The sequence below is a fragment of the Molossus molossus genome, unplaced genomic scaffold (assembly GCF_014108415.1).
Source record: "Molossus molossus isolate mMolMol1 unplaced genomic scaffold, mMolMol1.p scaffold_m16_p_11, whole genome shotgun sequence".
Taxonomy (NCBI): domain Eukaryota; kingdom Metazoa; phylum Chordata; class Mammalia; order Chiroptera; family Molossidae; genus Molossus; species Molossus molossus.
The window spans coordinates 62,203,796-62,221,949 of NW_023425346.1; the positions used below are offsets into that span (position 1 = coordinate 62,203,796).

At 37.2% G+C, this 18,154-nt stretch overlaps 1 protein-coding gene across 2 annotated transcripts; it reads left to right on the plus strand.

Moving 5' to 3' along the window:
• Positions 1–433: 433 nt before the first annotated feature.
• Positions 434–17,223, plus strand: ORMDL1 (ORMDL sphingolipid biosynthesis regulator 1). Of its 2 annotated transcripts, none has more exons than XM_036255053.1 (4): positions 434–554; positions 2,297–2,477; positions 9,386–9,537; positions 15,547–16,133. In XM_036255053.1, exons 2-4 carry the CDS (start codon positions 2,304–2,306, stop codon positions 15,680–15,682), a joined length of 462 nt encoding a protein of 153 aa, XP_036110946.1. In that variant the 5' UTR covers positions 434–554; positions 2,297–2,303; the 3' UTR covers positions 15,683–16,133. The 2 variants fall into 2 exon arrangements, with proteins under 2 accessions (XP_036110946.1, XP_036110947.1); XM_036255054.1 differs by having other exon boundaries at positions 483–550; positions 15,547–17,223.
• Positions 17,224–18,154: the final 931 nt, after the last annotated feature.

Consider the following 18,154-nt stretch of genomic DNA (forward strand, 5'->3'; position numbering starts at 1 on the left):
CCAAAGCTAACGTTTAAGGAGCAGAGCGCAGACTGGCTCACGGTCGCTCTCCAGGTGTGCGCGACCCGCGCGCCGGCTAGTCCGCTTCCCGCCCCGTGGTGGGGGAGGGGCGCCCACAGAAGCCAGCGGCTATCGCGGACCGACCAGAACGAGTTGAGGGGAGAGGGCCCCGAGCCCACGAGAACATAAGAACGAATGCTCGTTAGTCACACGACACTACCTTCCTGCTCGCGCGAGGTGGGAAATTACCATCCACTTAGCCGACCAGCCAGCATCCCTCCCGCAGCCCAGACCCGGCCTCGCAGACGCCGGATTGCTCTCAGCGCGCGCGCAGCGGGGCGGGCACAGGCGCGCGTCATTTAGTCCCGCCCCTCCCGGAGAACGTGGGATTGGCACTGCATGCAGCCAATCCGCTGGCAGCGCATTTGGTTCTGAAAGCTTCCGCAAGCTAAACTAAGCTGCTCTGGGGCTGACCACTGGCATTCGGCCTTGGGAGACACCGTCGCTGTGGAGTGGATTCTCCTCTGAGCCGGCCACGCGGAGAGTGGCGGTGGGTGAGTGGCCACGAACGGCCTCTGGGGTGTGATGCTCCCTGCGGCGGTAGGGAGCTGCTGGTGGGTCGGCGTCGGCCTAAGGGAGGACAGTAGGCTCCGGCTGTGTCCGCGCACCCTTTCTGGCGGTGTGGGCCAAGTGGCCTGTGAGGCTAGCACCCCAAATGTTTGTCGTGGTGCCTCGGCGCTGACGGAGATGCAGCTCCGAGAAGGAAGGGGCGGGTGGGGGTGGTGCAGCGGGGCTAGCAGTAGCAGCTTTTGCTAAGCTTGCACTATCCCGGAGCGCCGGCGGGCAGCTGGCTGAAGGCGAGAGACCCCTCCTCGTCGCCCTCAGGCACCCTCTGGGTCTGAGCCGAGAGAATTTTCGCTGTCTGGAGTCATTGTGTGCCGGTGTCGCGGCAGACTCCCCGGAAAGGTCTTCTGTAGTGTGGGTTGGGGCCGTACCACACCACCTTTGCCTTCCAGCTCATGTAAATTTTGAGCGTCTTTCGAGCATGTTTCCCTCCCCATATGGAAAGGGGTAATCTTGAGTGGTGGTATGTTCTGAGTATATAACTCACCATATAAAAATAATGTATGATACATGATTAGAAAAACAATATTTGCACATGTAAATTTGAGACTTTTGCTTCGTTTTAGTGTAACCAACTGTCATCACTGTAAGCCTTGATTCCTTGAGTTCTTCCATAGATTTTTTTTGGAGGGGGAAGGGGACATTGTACTTCGTAAACACTTGTTAGATGGGGTTATGAGAAATCTCTCTCTCAAAACCAACTCTAATGGAAAGGGTAGATATAGATATAGATATAGATATAGATATAGATATAGATATTAAATCAGAGCTGTTCCAAATCTGACTCTCTCTGGAACAGCTCTGATTTAAAAATCTGACTCTCTTTTCCTTCTCTAATCTCACTGGTCCATTTTTACCGGGATGCTAGGTATTCTTCAGAAAAGTTTTATTTTGTTTAAGGGATTTTTAGACCCAAACAAACATCATCAGTAAAATAACTGGGAATTATTATCAGTTCTTCCTTTGGTGTTCATCTTGAACCAAAAGGAAAAACCTAAGCAAGAAAGGAAAAAAAAAACTGAGTTGATTAAGGTTAAAATATTCAGAAGAAAGACTATTGTTTTGACCTAATTGTTTCAGGAGATTAAGAAACAAACCTTATCCCCTGACCATGTAAATTTTCCACCACCTTGTGTACCTCCCAGGTTCAGTATTCAGAAGGAGTGATTTGAACTCTGACCACTCTTTATGGATATAACATTACATTAGATATGAGCCTGGCTACTTACAACAGACTGGCTGGATCAGCTTTGCATTCTTTATATTAACTTATTCTGATGATAAATTTAGCTCCTGATTTTTCCCTTTGCTCTCATGATATAAGAAAATACAGGTTTTCTCTTTCAGTTGGAGTTTTCCTACCCATTATTTCATTTAGTAAAACCAACATGCTAGAAGACAAGTTTTAGGTAAGGGATTTTAACTGTTTGTTTTTTCAGCGAGAACCATAAAAACATTTCTTGTTTGTCTTACCATAAAGTCAGATGTTAAGAATTCTTTACTGCCTTTGTCAGTATCTGCACGTAGCATATTTTGGAGAGTGTGTTTGTTCTATTTCAGAACAACTATGAAAAAATAATCCTAGTTAACACAAGTATTTTATCATGTCAGAATTAGGATATTTAGGTTTCCAGTTATGTCAGTGTTGATTCATTTTATTGCTTTCCTACAGAGCAAACATGAATGTTGGAGTTGCCCACAGCGAGGTGAATCCAAATACCCGGGTAATGAACAGCCGGGGTATGTGGCTGACATATGCATTGGGAGTTGGCTTGCTTCATATTGTCTTACTCAGTATTCCTTTCTTCAGTGTTCCTGTTGCTTGGACCTTAACAAACGTTATACATAATCTGGTAAGAATTTCACCTTACATTAACACTTGAAAGTTAAGGTTTAATCATCAGTGACTGGGGGAGGAATAGTTGGGGAGTTACTGTTTAATGGGTACAGTTTCAATTTTGCAAGGTGCAGAGTTCAGGAGATGGATAGTGGTGATGGCTGCTTAACAATGGGAATGTACTTTATACCACTCAACTGTACACTTTTAAGATGGGTGATATGGAACATCTTATGTTGTGTATTTAAACACAATTTTTTAAAAATCTTAAAAGTTTTCTTATAAAGAAGAAAAGCATATGACTTAGTTTGTATAACAGTTTTATGAGCTATAATTCACATGATATAACATTCCCCCATTTAAAGTGTACAATTCAGTGATTTTTAGGGTTTAATGACAATTTTAAAGAATTCAAGTCTGTAATAGGATTACATATTTTTTATCACACTTTATATTTAAACATTAGGCCTTTTTTATAAGTAAGACTTTATTTCCCTTCTGTTTGGTTTTCTAGAATCTAGAAAATAGGTCATTTTAGCAAAAATTTAGCAAAGACACTATAATTCATGCTACAACATTATACTGATTAACCAGGATACTTCAGAAGAAGTAATTATGTTTTTTGGTTAATTGGAATCTAATGATCATCTTTTGTTTCAGTCCTTGTTAAGTCTTTCTAAATGGTATGCTTTCCTACTTCTGTATAGAAATTTTGACCTTAATCATATTTTATATGATTCAGGATTTGATGGTACCTTAGCTTCTTCATGTTGACTATCACTCTTCTGTATTATATGATAACTCTACAAAGTAATAGGTTTGATCACCTCTGCTGACCATATTTTGCAGCCTTGGAAATTGCCTGTTAGAAAATAAACCTGATTGTGACTTTTCTTTAACAGCTTATCAGAATAGAATGAAAGAGACATCCAGTTAGTTGAGACTTTTAATTGAATCCAGATTAGTTATATGTTTAAAGATATCCCAAGCCCTGGCCAGTTTGGCTCAGCAGTTAGAGCGTCTGCCTGCGGTTCAGAGAGACCCAGGTTCAGTTCCCGCTAAGGGCATGTACTTTTTTGGCCAGTTGGGCTCAGCAGTTAGAGCGTCTGCCTGCGGTTCAGAGAGACCCAGGTTCAGTTCCCGCTAAGGGCATGTACCTTTTTTGCAGTTTGTCCCCAGCCCTGGTTGGGTTGTGCGGGTGGCAGCCACTCAATGTATCCCTTTCACATTGATGTTTCTCTCTCTCTCTTTCCCTCCCACTCTATCTGAACAAAAAAATGGAAAAATGTCCTCAGGCGAGGATTAAAAAAAAAAAAAAAAAAAGATATCCCCAAAGTTAAGAACTTAGAATTAAGACAGAAACATGTAGAAGAAATAGATTTTTAAAAATTAGTATTATTATTTTTATTTCTTCTGGAGAGTATTTAAAGTTGACTGGAGGAGGACAAGGTTCATGTGGTAGAAATTGGCCAATATGCATTTAGTCTATTTTCAGTAATAGACTTTGGTAGGGCAAACACCCTTTTAATTTTTTTATTTTTATTTTTTATCCTCACCTGAGCACACTTTTCCATTTTTTTGTTCAGATAGAGTGGGAGAGAGGGAGAGAGAGAAACATTGACTTGAAAGGGACATATCGAGTGGCTGCCTCCCAACCAGGGCCAGGGACAAACTGCAACCAAGGTTTGTGCCCTTAGCCGGAACTGAACCCAGTCTCTCTGGACTGCAGGCTGATGCTCTAATAGCTGAGCGAAATTGGCCAAGGCAGACACCTTCTTAAATAGTAACTTCTCTGAAATATTTGTTGTTAATCAGATCCCTTTTATTGGAATTCTTTTCCTTTGGCTTTCATCGTATTGCTTTTTCCTATATATATATATTTCTGATCTTTTCATTTTCTTTCTTTTTTAATCCTCACACCAGGACATTTTCACAGATTTTTAGAGAGAAAAAGAAGGGGGTGGGGGAGGGAAAGGAGGTAGGAAAGGCAAACATTTATAAGAGGTAGAAACATGGATTGGTTGCCTCAAGTACGAAGGATCAAACTAGCAACCTAGGCATGTGCCCTGACAGGGAATCAAACCTGAGACCTTTCAGTGTACAGGATGACACTCCTCCTCTCAACTGAGGCACACCAACCAGGGCTCTGATCTTTTCTTCCCTATTTCCTTTTGCACTTCCTGCCTGTTCCTTTCACAAGATTCTTTTCTTATGCTATATATTCTAAATTACTTTATCTTTTCATATTTTCCATTTCTACCAATAGAAGAATGATACCCATATTAATATTGCTAGATCACCTTGTATCTTAAACCATACAAGTATAAATTGAACCCATTCCTGATCTGTTCCTTACCACCCACAATCTAGTCCTCTGACTTTGTTCCTAATCTAATCTAAAGGCACCTCCGTCTTTCCAGTAAGCCAAGCCAGATAGCTGAATATCAAAGGAAAAGTGATCAATATAACGGATCATCCAAACTGAGTGTGTGTTGAGAGTAAAAGGGATCTGTAGTAACAACTACTCCAACAGAATAGGTGTAAATCAGAATCATCCATGCAAACTATGGTCACCCCAGTCTTTGGCTAACTCCTTTTCCTATATATTAGATTGTCAAATTTTAAAAAATGACAATAGCCCATACAACAATTGCCATCCAGTGTAAATGAATCAAAATTATACCTTTTTATCACATCAACAAAAAATGTGTTTTTTGGTATGCCACAGAATTTTAATAGTTTATATGTGCCATGAGATGGAAAAGGCTGAAAATCACTGCAATAGATAAATGGTCTCCTTGATGCTCCTATGCTTTTTTCCATTCCAGCTTGGTAGAATGATAGTTTTAAAATGCACATCGACTCAAGTCTCACTGTTTAAATCCTTCAATATTTCTCTATTATTTTCATAGTAAACTGCTAAATTCCTTGTGTGGGATACAAGACAAGTTGATAACTGTGTAAAGGCAAGAAAGGGAACTCAATTCTATTGTAGGCCATCTCCAGACACAAGCTATGTTCTAACAGAAATGAAAATCATCTTGTTCTCATCTTTTTACTTTGACTGAAGCTCTTCTATTGTTTTTTTCCTTTATTGAAGGGAGAAGGAGAGAGAAACATTGATGAGAGAGAACATCAATTGGCTTCCTCCTGCATCCCCCCCCCCCGCCCGGGTATTTGCACAACCTGGGCATGTGCCCTGACTGGGAATCAAACCAGCAACCTCTTGGTGCATTGGTTGATGCTCAACCACTGAGCCACACTGGCCAGGCATACTCTTCTATTTTAATACCCCTACCTTCTTCCTGCTCTGCCTGACTGAATCTTATTTGTTCAGGAAAACTCTACTCAAGTATCACTACCTCCAGGAAGCTACAAAACTCCCATGCTTTCTTTTATTTATAATGGTTTTATAATTAGCAGTTTATGTTTTTTACTTTTAATTTCTGTATCTCCAAATACTTATTTAAATGTTTGCTGAATAAATTAGTTTGTATTGCCATGTAATTTTTCTTTCTCCAATGACATTTGTATTAAATATACTTTAGAAGTTATTTCTGTTTTTTTTTTGTTTTTTTTTTTATCCTCACCCGAGGACATTTTTGCTTTTCAGATAGAGCATGAAGGAGAGAGGGAGGAAGAGAGAGAGAAACATCGATGCGAGAGAGACACATCGACTGGTTGCCACCCACACAACCCCTACCGGGGCTGGGGACAAACTGCAACTGAGGTACGTGCCCTTAGTGGGAACTGAACCCGGGTCTCTCTGGACCGCAGGCCGATGCTCTAACTGCTGAGCCAAACAGGCCAGGGCACTTTAGAAGTCATTTCAAGCCCTCATGTTTTCCATTTGGTTGACTGATATTGAGGCACAGTATATGGCAATGGAAAAGGATAGGAAATTGACAATATGTAGGGAAGGAAACTGCTGACTTATTAGTTCACCACACTAAAAACCTAACTAACCAGCCCTGGCCAGTTTGGCTCAGTGGTCAGATCGTCGGCCTGTGGGTTCGATTCCAGTCAAGGGCACGTACCTCAGTTTCGGTTAGTCCCCGGCCTTGGTCAGGGTCATGCCAGAGGCAACCAGTCAGTGTGTCACTCTCACTTTGATGTTTCTCTCTCTCTCCCTCTTCCTCCCACTGTATCTGAAGATAAATAGAAAAATATCCTCAGGTAAGGAATTAAAAAAAAAAATCTAACCAGACATAGCTGTAGCATTTATGACTCCAAACTTGTTTCTTTTGAAGATAGCCTATATTAAACCAATTAAAAATGTGAAATACATGCTGAATGCTTTTAAATATAGAAAAGTAGACCTAATTGGTATCCCTGATTAGAAAATATATAGTCTTTGTGTTTCTGAAACCACACTGTAGTGATTGTTTTTCTTCAGTGCTACAGTTCACCGTAGAGGTATTAATACTTTGCCAAATTTTTTGCCTAGCTTTTAAAATGAATGAGAATTCTTTTCATTTTGAGTCAGTAAATATTTGTTAAGGGCTACTATGAGCTACATTTTTTTTCCCTAATTCTTTTGATGTGGGTATAAATCATCCTCACTAAAATTTCATAGAAAAACTATTAAAAATAATGGAGTAGAAGATATATGACCAGATAAGATTTTATTTTTTATTGAAAAGGATATCTAAAATGAACTGAATATTACATATATTCTAAATATTGGTGAGTCCATGAATGTTATATATATTCTAAATACTGCTGATAACACTAGGATTGTTTTTCTCTGATAATTCTAACATATTATATCGTATAGAGTAGACTCAACTTTTTGAGGGTCACATACTCCTGAGAATTTGAAAGCGTACAATTTCTGTTTCATAGTTCCCTATAAAGCCCATGTGAAAATGTTTTCCTTATGCTTCCAGAATAAACATTCCTTAGTTTAATGTCAGCTTAATATCTGATATTTGCTATAAACCAGCCCTTGTTCCCTGAGGTATTCAGGCTCATGGGAAAACAAACAAGCAAACAACTCTAACACAATATGTATATATTGTGCTATAATAAAAGTATTAATAAAATTCAGCCATGTAGACAGGAGGTCATTACTAGTGAGGAGGCCTTCAATAAAGTGGTGTCATTTGAGCTGAATATTCAAGAATGAGATAGTTGACAAGGTAGCATTAAGACTTTTGCCTCAACAACAAGGAACCTTTTCCTTCTCTGCATTTCCTGAGTGCCCTGATTGTACAGTTGCTTCCCTACCTTCTAGTTGTATATGCATCTTTTTTTCCCCTTACCATCTTTTAGAAGATTGACGTTTTTCAGGCTGTCTTGTTCAATTTTATATATGCATGCATGTTCTGTGTCCTGTACATTTAAACTACTTATTGAATGTATGTTGAGTTAAATCCAGTTGAACATGAGTCCATTAATGTATAATTTAGCTGCTATTGTAGCTAAGCAACTCTTGGATTGCCTAATGGAATAAAGAAGTAGACCAAGCTTTGAAAATAAGGGCTCTCTTAACCTATACTAATAATGTATTCAAATCACTAATTTTTCTGTTTTTTCCCATATATTTGTTAAAGGTAGAAGTAGAAAAAATGACATCACATCATGACTTCTAGTGGGAAAAACTTTCATGATAATATTTAGGCTTTATTGTTACCAGTTCCTCAGACAGTGATCCTGCAATGAAGCACTGCCTCTCGATCTAAGCGCATATCATAATCTCTAGGAAAACAAATCTAGTATACATTGTTTTTTTCCTAATTAACCACAAATTTAGATGTTTAAACATATCATTGAATAGATTGGCTTTTTTTTTTTTATCCTCACCCGAGGATATTTTTCCATTTTTTGTACAGATAGAGTGGGAGGGAGAGAGAGGAAGGAAGAGAGAGAGAGAAACATCAACGTGAAGGGACACATCAAGTGGCTGCCACCCGCATGACCAACCAGGGCTGGGGACAAACTGCAATTGAAGCACGTGCCCTCAGCGGGAACCGAACCCGGGTCTCTCCGGACCGCAGGCCAATGCTCTAACCGCTGAGCCAAACTGGCCAGGGCTTATTTTTTAATTTTTAAAAAATAACTTCAAAAGAAACACTGTTGAGGCACAGTTGTGACTATAAAAGTAAATTGAGTTGAACATTATGCCTGTTACATCAAACCATCTTGTTGCTTTGGAAGAGAACTATTGAGACAAAGACAGTCCTAATATTAAATATTTTCAAAACCATTTTTCCTGATACAGAGATTTTGTTTATTTTATTACTATTATTTACTAATTTGTATTATTTTTAAATATTATCAGATTTACTGATATGACACTCCAAACTTGCCTATACATTGTGGAAAAGGTAACCCTATTTCCTAATAGGAAAGGTATTAGAAAATCTAAATGTAATGATGTAAAGTTACCCTGATATTACTTTTTGTTTATTTTTAATTTAATAAAAGATGAAAGCAGGTTACTTTTGGTTTACTTTTTACTGGTTTTCACCAAATAATATTTATATGCTCCTGGAAGTTTTATTGTACTATGAAGAAACAGGCCATAGCCCGGCCGGTGTGGCTCAGTGGTTGAGCATTTACCCATGCACCAAAAGGTCACCAGTTCGATTCCCGATCAGGGCACATGCCCAGGTTGTGGGCCCAATCCCCAGTGTGGGGCATGCAGGAGGTGGCCAGTCGATGTTCTCTCTCATCGATGTTTCTATCTCTCTCGCCCTTCCCTTCCTCTCTCTCTCTAAAAATCAATTAAAAAAAGAAAAAGAAATGGGCCACAACTTTCACAATAATATGAAAGCTTAAAACTTGGGCTGTAAGTTAAATTGTATATTTGTCATATTTTGTATATTTTGACATATGGTCAGGAACTATCTTTGTGTTTACTGACAATTACCAATTTTGTATTTGATATTGATTATATGTACTCCCTTGTTTGTTTTCCAGGGGATGTATGTATTTTTGCATGCTGTAAAAGGCACACCTTTTGAAACTCCTGACCAGGGTAAAGCAAGGCTCCTAACTCATTGGGAACAACTGGACTATGGAGTACAGTTTACATCTTCACGGAAGTTTTTCACAATTTCTCCAATAATTCTGTAAGTGGTGGAAATTTTTAGGTAGGAGGATTGGATGAGAGACAGCTATTGTTTTATTAGATTGAATTTGAATTAGAAATAATATTTTGTTAAAAATCTGTCAATAAATAGCTACCTCAGATAGAGTATAAAATACAGGCAAAATCTTTAACAGGCTGGGGTAATAAACCAGTTTTCACTTTAGTCAGTAACATATGGAGACAACATTACATGCTCATCAGTATACCTACATATTCTAGGATATACAGGTCAAATATATTCTAGTTCATGTTTGTAAGTTGCTTACAAGAAAACTAAACACACAATCTTATTTATATTCCACTATCCGATTGATCTCTATACAAGGATTTGGACAAATTTCACTGACCACCTGCCACATTTAGATGTTCAGACTCCTTGGGAAAAATAGTATGGTTTTGAGCATTGATTTTCAACCGTATTCCTCTCATGGCACACCAACTAATTACTAAAATCATGTGGCATGCCAAAAATATATATATTTTTGCCGATCTGACAAAAAAGGTATAATTTTCATTCATTTTCGTTGGATGGCTAATATTGTGTTGGCTGTTGTCATTTTTAGTTGGCACTAAGAGAAAAGAGGTCAGTGTCCCTGACTAAATATTCAGGTATTACATGTTTTAATTCTTGTAGCACATCAGTTGAAAATCACTGATTTAGAGAAAAGAGAGGTTAGGCTTTTATTGTGTATAGAATAGACCTGGGTTGAATACTCAATCACTCAGCCAGTTTAGTTTGCTCATAAGTAAAATTCTAGCCTGTTGTACTTAACTCAGTCTGATACTATAAGAAATAAATAATATAACATTTATCTGTAAAGCACTTAATCTTGTATCTGATATCTAATTTTCTATTACCTTATATTCAGGGATCTCCACAAAATGGTTCCTACCTTATTTAATTTATTTTGTTACATATGTTTCTCCCCCAGACACCCTCCTCCCTATCCCATCCCCCACCCTGCAAGCATTGTTGTCTATGTCCATTGATAACGCATACATGCATATAAGTTCTTTGGTTTATCTCATCCCTTCTTATTTTTTTGATGTTCATATTTTACTACCACCAAACTCACACCTTGTCAAGCTCTTCTCAGCAGCATTTCTTGAGTCCTATTTCTATGCCTTTGTTCAAATCACTTCTACCTGAAATGCCTCCTCCTTTCTTAATTTATTTCTTGCTCTTCTCTCAAGATTTAAATTCTGCCTCCTCATTAAAGTCTTTTCCTGAGTGCCTAATCTTCAGTGATAATGCTTTGCTTTGAACTCTCATAGTAGTTCTTACATATTTCTTATTTATGCCACTTTATATTATTTCTTTGTTATTATAAATGCTGTTTTATTTCTACAAGGAATTTGTAAGTGCATAGATTGCTTTGAATTCCCCACTCAATACCGTTGCTTACATGTAATACATGTTTCACATATATCTTTGTAAAACACTCCATACCACATAGCTTATACATAATATATCCACAATAGAATCAGTGCATTGTGGAGTAGTTGGAAAGACTTCTTGGAGGCATTAGAATTTCTTAAACTGGGACTAAAGGGAGATTAGGTTTTGGATAGATGTTCAAGTAAGGGAAGGCATTTTCAAATTAAAAGAATAAACTGATCATAAAATGGTAGGATTTTGTTTTTGTTTTTTTGTATATTTAAGCACTTTGACGACATTTTAAAATTATTTTAAACAAAACGATTGTCAAAAGAAAAATGATTTGTGTGGCCTAACAAAGATAAATGCAATAACAAGAATAATGGTTGCCCTGGCCAGTTTGGGTCAGGCCTGCAGACTAAAGAGTCCCAGGTTCGGTTCCCACTAAGGGCACATATGTCGGTTACAGTTTGTCCCCGGCCCTGATTGGGTCGTGTGGGTGGCGACCACTCAATGTGTCCCTTTCACGTCAATGTTTCTCTCTCTCTCTGTCCCTCCTACTCTATCTGAACAAAAAATGTCCTCGGGTGAGGATAAAAAAAAAAAGAAAATGATGTTTGTCTAAAAAAGATTTGATATACCATGCCTCTTCAGCATCCAAGTATTGTTCTAATACTGTTCTTTTTCTGTTCAATTGCTTTTGTACCTGTCACTTGATATAAAATTCTGGATGACAGTTTTTTTTCCTTCAGTGTTTTAAAAATGCGCCACTCTTTTTTTTTTATTATTGTGGAGATATATATATATATATATGATATATCTACCCTCTTAACAAAATTTTAAGTATAGAGTACAGTATTATTTACTATAAGCACAATGTTGTACAGCAGATCTCTAGAACATTTTCATCTTGCATGACTGAAACTTTATACCCATTGAACAGCAACTCCCCATTTTCCCCTCCTCCCAGCCCCTGGTAACCACTATTCTACTTTGTGCTTGATTAATTTGTCTACCCGGTCGGGGTTGTGCGGGTGGCAACCAGTCGATGTGTGTCTCACATCGATGTTTCTCTCTCTCTTCCCCGCTCTCTCCCTCCTGCTCTATCTAAAGATAAATGCAAAAATGTCCTCGGGTGAGGATAAAGAAAAGAAAAAGAATAATGGTTATTCAAACAGCCTTAAATTTGGATTTTAGCTTTCTGGCTATGTGACTTGGCCATTTTCTTGAAAGCTTCAGTTTCCTCATCTCTAAAACGGTGAGCATTTCATTATTAATACATGTAAAAAGCCTGACATGATGAATTTTTGATAATAGCTATCACAAAAAAGGTCAACTGAGATGTACCTGTGTACAACATCCATATTTCTTTTTTTTTATTGTATTTATTGGGGTGTCATTGGTTAATAAAATTATATAGGTTTCAGTATATACAATTCTATAATACAGCCTCTGTATGTTGTATAGTGTGTTTACCACTCAAAGTCAGGTCTTCTTCCATCATCATCTGTCCCCCTGTACCCTCTCTATCTCTCCGCACCCTCTCCCCCTCTGGAAATCACCATGCTGTCGTTTGTGTCTATGAGTTTTGTTTTGTTTTGTTTACTTACTCCCTTCACCTTTTTCACCCAGCCCCGCAAACACCCCTCCCCTCTGACAGTTGTCAAGTCTGTTCTCTATGAGTCTGTTTCTATTTTGTATGTTAGTTTCTTTGTTCATTAGATTTCACATATGAGTGAAATCATATAGTACTGTCTTTCTCCAACTGGCTTTTTTCACTCAGCGTAATACTGTCCAAGTCCATCCATCCTGTCACAAAGGGTAAGATTTCCTTTTTTATGGCCAAATAGTATTCCATTGTGGAAATATACCACTGTTTTTTGTTTTTAATTTTTTTATTTATTAATTTGTTTTTGTTACAGATGTTTCTCATTTTTTCCCCATTGACACCCTCCTTCCTCCCCTCCCCCAATCCCCAGCTACCAGTTTTTTTTATCCACTCATCTACTGATAGACACTTGGACTGCTTCAGATCTTGTACATAATGCTGCAATGAACATAGGAGTGCATATATTCTTTCAAATTAGTGTTTCAGATTTCTTCGGATATATTCCCAGAAGTAGGATTGCTAGGTCATAAGGCAGTTTCATTTTTTATTTTTGTGGTAACTCCATACTGCCTTCCACAGTGGCTGCACCAGTCTACATTCCCAGTAACAGTGCACAAAGGTTCCCTTTTCTCTACATCCTTGCCAACACTTGTGGTTTGTTGATTTATTGATGATAGTCATTCTGACAGGTGTGAGGTAATATCTCATGGTTTTAATTTTCATTTCTCTGATGGTTGGTGATGTTGAGTATCTTTTCATATGTCTATTGGATTGTTTGTTTTCTTGTTGTTGAGTTTTACAAGTTTCTTGTAAATTTTGGATATGAACCACTTATCAGATGTATCATTGGTGAATATATTCTCCCTTGGTGGGTTAACTTTTCATTTTGTTGGTGCTTTCCTTTGCTGTGCAAAAACTTTTTAGTTTGCCGTAGTCCCAATTGTTTATTTTTTTTGTTTTCCCCTTGTCTGAGGCGGTATATTAGAAAAAATATTGCTAAGAGAAATGTCTGAGATTTTATTGCCTATGTTTTCTCCTAGGATTTTTATGGTTTTGAGTTTACTTGCATTGAGTCTTTAACCCTTATTTCTAAAAATGATTTCAAGTATTCTTCTGTTCAATTCCTTACATACCTGAAGAAGCATCATGAAAACCATCTGTAGCACTGATACTTTTCAGAGTGCTTTCACATTTTCTTGTTTGATCATTATTTGTCAGGTGCAGTGTTATCCCAGATTTTTAGATAAAGAAACAGTATCAGGTGTATTACCTTGCTCCAAATCTTGCAGGTAGTTGGAGTCAAAAGCCCAGACAAAACCCTAAACTTCTAGCTTCTAACACAGGTCTCTTTCCAGTATATCCTTTAACAAATAAACACTATCACACTGATTCCCACCTGTTTTTGCATCTTCTTGGAAGGTTGTCTAGTTATTTTTTTTTTTTTTTAGAGTCAACTAATTTTTATATAGTCTACCCACACAACTAGTTTTCATTAAAAGACAAAGGGGACATATGCTACAGTATGATCAAGAGAAGCCATTCCGAGATTTATTATTTCCAATGTATCAGATTATATATAGATTAAACTCATAATGATGATGGGAAATCAGATAATCTTACTAAATGCAAGTAGTATCCTATTTTGTTCACTGAATGAAATTAAACTGTTCAAATACATGAAATCAGGAAGAAAAGGTTTGAAGATTAAGGAATATGAATTATTCTAAAGAAATAATTTTCTGACTTCATAGTTTGTAAAGTAAGTTCAAGATTATAGAATTCCTCAATTTAGATGGTTCTGAAAATAATGTATACAGCTCTGTTTTCAGTCATATCTGAAAATAGCTTTTCTTTTTTTTTTCCCCAATTTTTATTAATTTATTTTTGTTACAGATGTTTCTCCTTTTTCCTCCCTAGACTCCCTCCTCCCCATCCTGCCACTCCGCCCCCCCCCCCCCAGCATTGTTGTCTATGTCCATTGGTTATGCATACATGCATATGAGTTCTTTGGTTCATCTCATCCATCCCACCCACCCCACTGCTCTGAGGTTTGTCCATCTAAACCATACTCCTTTCTATTTTAACCATATCCAGGCATTTATCTCTCTTTATGAGAAACTGATGATAGTACTTAAAAGAAAAACTGTAAGAATACTTTCCTGTGTGCTCTAAAAATACAAATTAGACAAACACCCATATGCAAACTAACTTCTTAGTTATGATGTTTTATTCTTTTAATCCTGTCTATATTAGGATACTTTCATTAGGGGCCAGGTGTTGTGTCTGTACTCTGATGTACCCCTTGGGTAAAACTAGATAATCTGACTTGATGATTTATGGCTTTACAGTTGGCTTAGGCTTGTTAAAACAAATTCTCAGATGTGTGTCTTTGAATATGTATGTATGTTCAGTTATAGCAAAACAACTGGAATTTAACAACAGTGTCTTTCAAGTTTCCAGTTAAACTGGTTATAGACCTGTCCATCTACAATATGAAAATGAGACCATTAAAAGGGCAACCCAGTATTGGTTTCCTTTCAAAGATACTAATCGTACTAGTACACTAATCCCATTTTCACAACTTTACAGCAGTGGTTCTTAACATTTGGTGGGTTACAAAACCCTTAGAGAATATGAAATATCCTTTGGATCTGGATTTTAAATACAAAATTACACCTGAAATTTCAGGGAACATATGAACCCTATTTTGAAAGCCTGCTGTAAAGGTTGCTAAGTAGCAAACATATTCTATTAAATGCATTTAACATAATTGCAGAAGTGCAAAATGTGTATATATGACTCCATTAAAAAATATTTAAAGTCTAAATAAAATTAATTTGAATCGCCAAACGAAAATGTTTTCTCTTGTTTTAATGCTCAAAAATGGTTCTGCTTTTAGGTCTTTATATTTCAGTGGCCTTTTTTCTACCTTTAAATTTTTAAAAAATTATAAGTAATTTTATTTTTAAATGTTATATTATTCTTAACTTTTATTTCTACAGATATTTTCTGGCAAGTTTCTATACGAAGTATGATCCAACTCACTTCATCCTAAACACAGCTTCTCTTCTGAGTGTGCTAATTCCCAAAATGCCACAGCTACATGGTGTTCGGATTTTTGGAATTAACAAGTATTGAAAGTTTTGAAACTGAAGAAAAATTTTTACAGCTACTGAGTTGCCTGTAAAGAAGGAGTGGTTAGTAAACTGCACTTTTTCTATGATAGTGTGAAATGAGAGGTATTTACATTGGAGAGCCTGTTGCTGGTTCTTCATACGCTGTTTTGAAGTGCAGGGTTTCACTAGAGGAGGCCTATGTTTAATGCATCTGGTAAATTTCTGAAGAGAGGCTTTACAGGTAGGCTGGGCAGGCCCAGCTTATAAGTTAAACGGCTATCAAGTGAGGGTGTAGTAGATAAATCCAAGGAAATAAGAGGTTTATAAGAAACTAAGACCAGCTTAGTTTATAATGAATGGGCATTATGTTAGGAGAAGAAACTTTCCAATCATTCAGTGATGGTCAGTTTAAGCCGACTTACATGTAAACCAAAATAATCTCTTTAGGTTTATTGTAAATCGTTTTTATTACCATACATATTTCTCTTGTGCTGTATAAGAGGATATATACCCTCTTGTTTCATACAAGCCAATTCCTACCTTAGGAGTGTACTTTTTTTCATTTTGCTGGCTCAACATTGTGTTTTGATACACGAGATCATTTTTACATTTATTAAGTTAATGAGTTCATGAAGGTCCACGTTCGTGACTGAAGGTGATAGAAGATAGTTTGACATCTTACAAACAGCCTCTGAGTCAGCCTTCTAATTTTGAAACAGAGTGGGTTTTGCTGCCTTTGTAAACACAAGGCTGCTAAACCAATTAAGAAAATAATTTATTTCACACAGTTAAAGTATATGGTAATTTAAAAGTCTCTGCTTATTTGATTGAGCAATCTAATTATTTAAGTCTGCCATTCTTTAAAAAAAAAAATATAGCCCTGGCCGGTTTGGCTCAGCGGATGGAGCATCGGCCTGCAGACCAAAGAGTCCCAGGTTCGGTTCCTGCTAGGGGCACATACCAAAAAAATAAATTAAAAAAATTAAAAAAGGAAATATAAAATGGACTTGTGGTCTGGCAGCAACTGCTTCTCTAGCAATAGTACCAAAGTAAATAATGGAGTCTTTTTTAGCAGGTCTGCAGTAAAAGATAACATTTTTTTCTTAGTCCTCTTGCTCTCAGTCCCCATACTTTTGCCAATAATAGTTTGACTTTCAGTACGTGGGTCTTCATGTAGATCATAACGCAATATGGTAACTATTTCCAAAGCAGCAGCCATACTGAATTCTTGACTTAGAGAAGCTTCTTATAGTTGCTGATGTTAATTGCAAGAAATAACTATATACAACTTTGAGAAGTAAATATTTCCACACACACACACAAACAAGTTTTGATATGGAATGAAACCTAGTAACATTTATCAATAAAATTGAGTGAAAAGAATTACAAATCAACTTAAAAATAGATTTGTTTCAATAAACTGACTTTTGGGGATAATGATCATTGTTTTGTATTTCAAAAGTATTGACTTTAGAAATCAGTTGTATGATAATGCCTTTGTATGTTTGTCTTCCCCTTGTATTTTTAAATAACCAGTAATCTGTACTTCAATAAAATTTTTCTTTGGTGTAGGATTATTGCAAAATCTCCACATTCAGTCATCATCATCATACTTTTATTTTCAAGGGTTATTTTAAGCAACTGTATTTGTAAAAAAAATTAAGGTAGTTAAAAATATTCCTTTGTTGTTTTTTTTCATTTTTTAAAATTTATCTTAAAAGGCTTACAGTTTTTAACACATACTTCAGAGATAGAAATCTGGCTCTAGTCCAGGCCTTCTGCTGTTTTTCCCACTTTCACCCTTCAGTGTTTTAAAAATATTTATTCTATATTTGAGAGCCCACTTTGTTTTAGGTATTGTGGATACAGTTTATAAACAAGACAGACCAAGTTCTTTCCCTTATGTGCTTACAGTCAAGTTGGATAATTGATAATAAATGAGTAAATAAATACATATCATTTCATGCAGTAATAAATGCCATGGTTGGGGAGGGGGGGGAAAGCAAGTGAAAGGTGGGGGAGCCTGCCTCAGAAAAGACTTCTTTATAGATCCTAACTGGGGTGACCTTACTGATGGACATAGATCTTGGGGAAAAAATGCCTCCCTGTATAGGTAATGACAAATAGTAAGGCAGGAATATTAGGGTGGTGTGCTTGAGGTAAAAACAGCCAGCCACTGGGTCCAGAAAGGAGTAATAGGGGGGATGAGAATAGTAGCAAATGAGGTCAGAGAAGTAAGTAGACGTCAGACCATACAGGGTTTTATAGACCAAGGTAATGAACAAATTTTATGCTAAGCTTGACAAAGCCATTGGAAAGTTTTATACAGCTTAAAGGGATATGATTTTTTTTTTTTTTTTTTTTTTTTTAAGGTTAGGGCTGATGCTGAGAATAAATTGTAAGGGAATAGGAAGATGGAAGAGTAGTTGGGAAGCTACTTCAGGCAGAAAGTAGCTCAGACTAGGGAAATAGCCAATGAAGTGGTGAGAAGTAG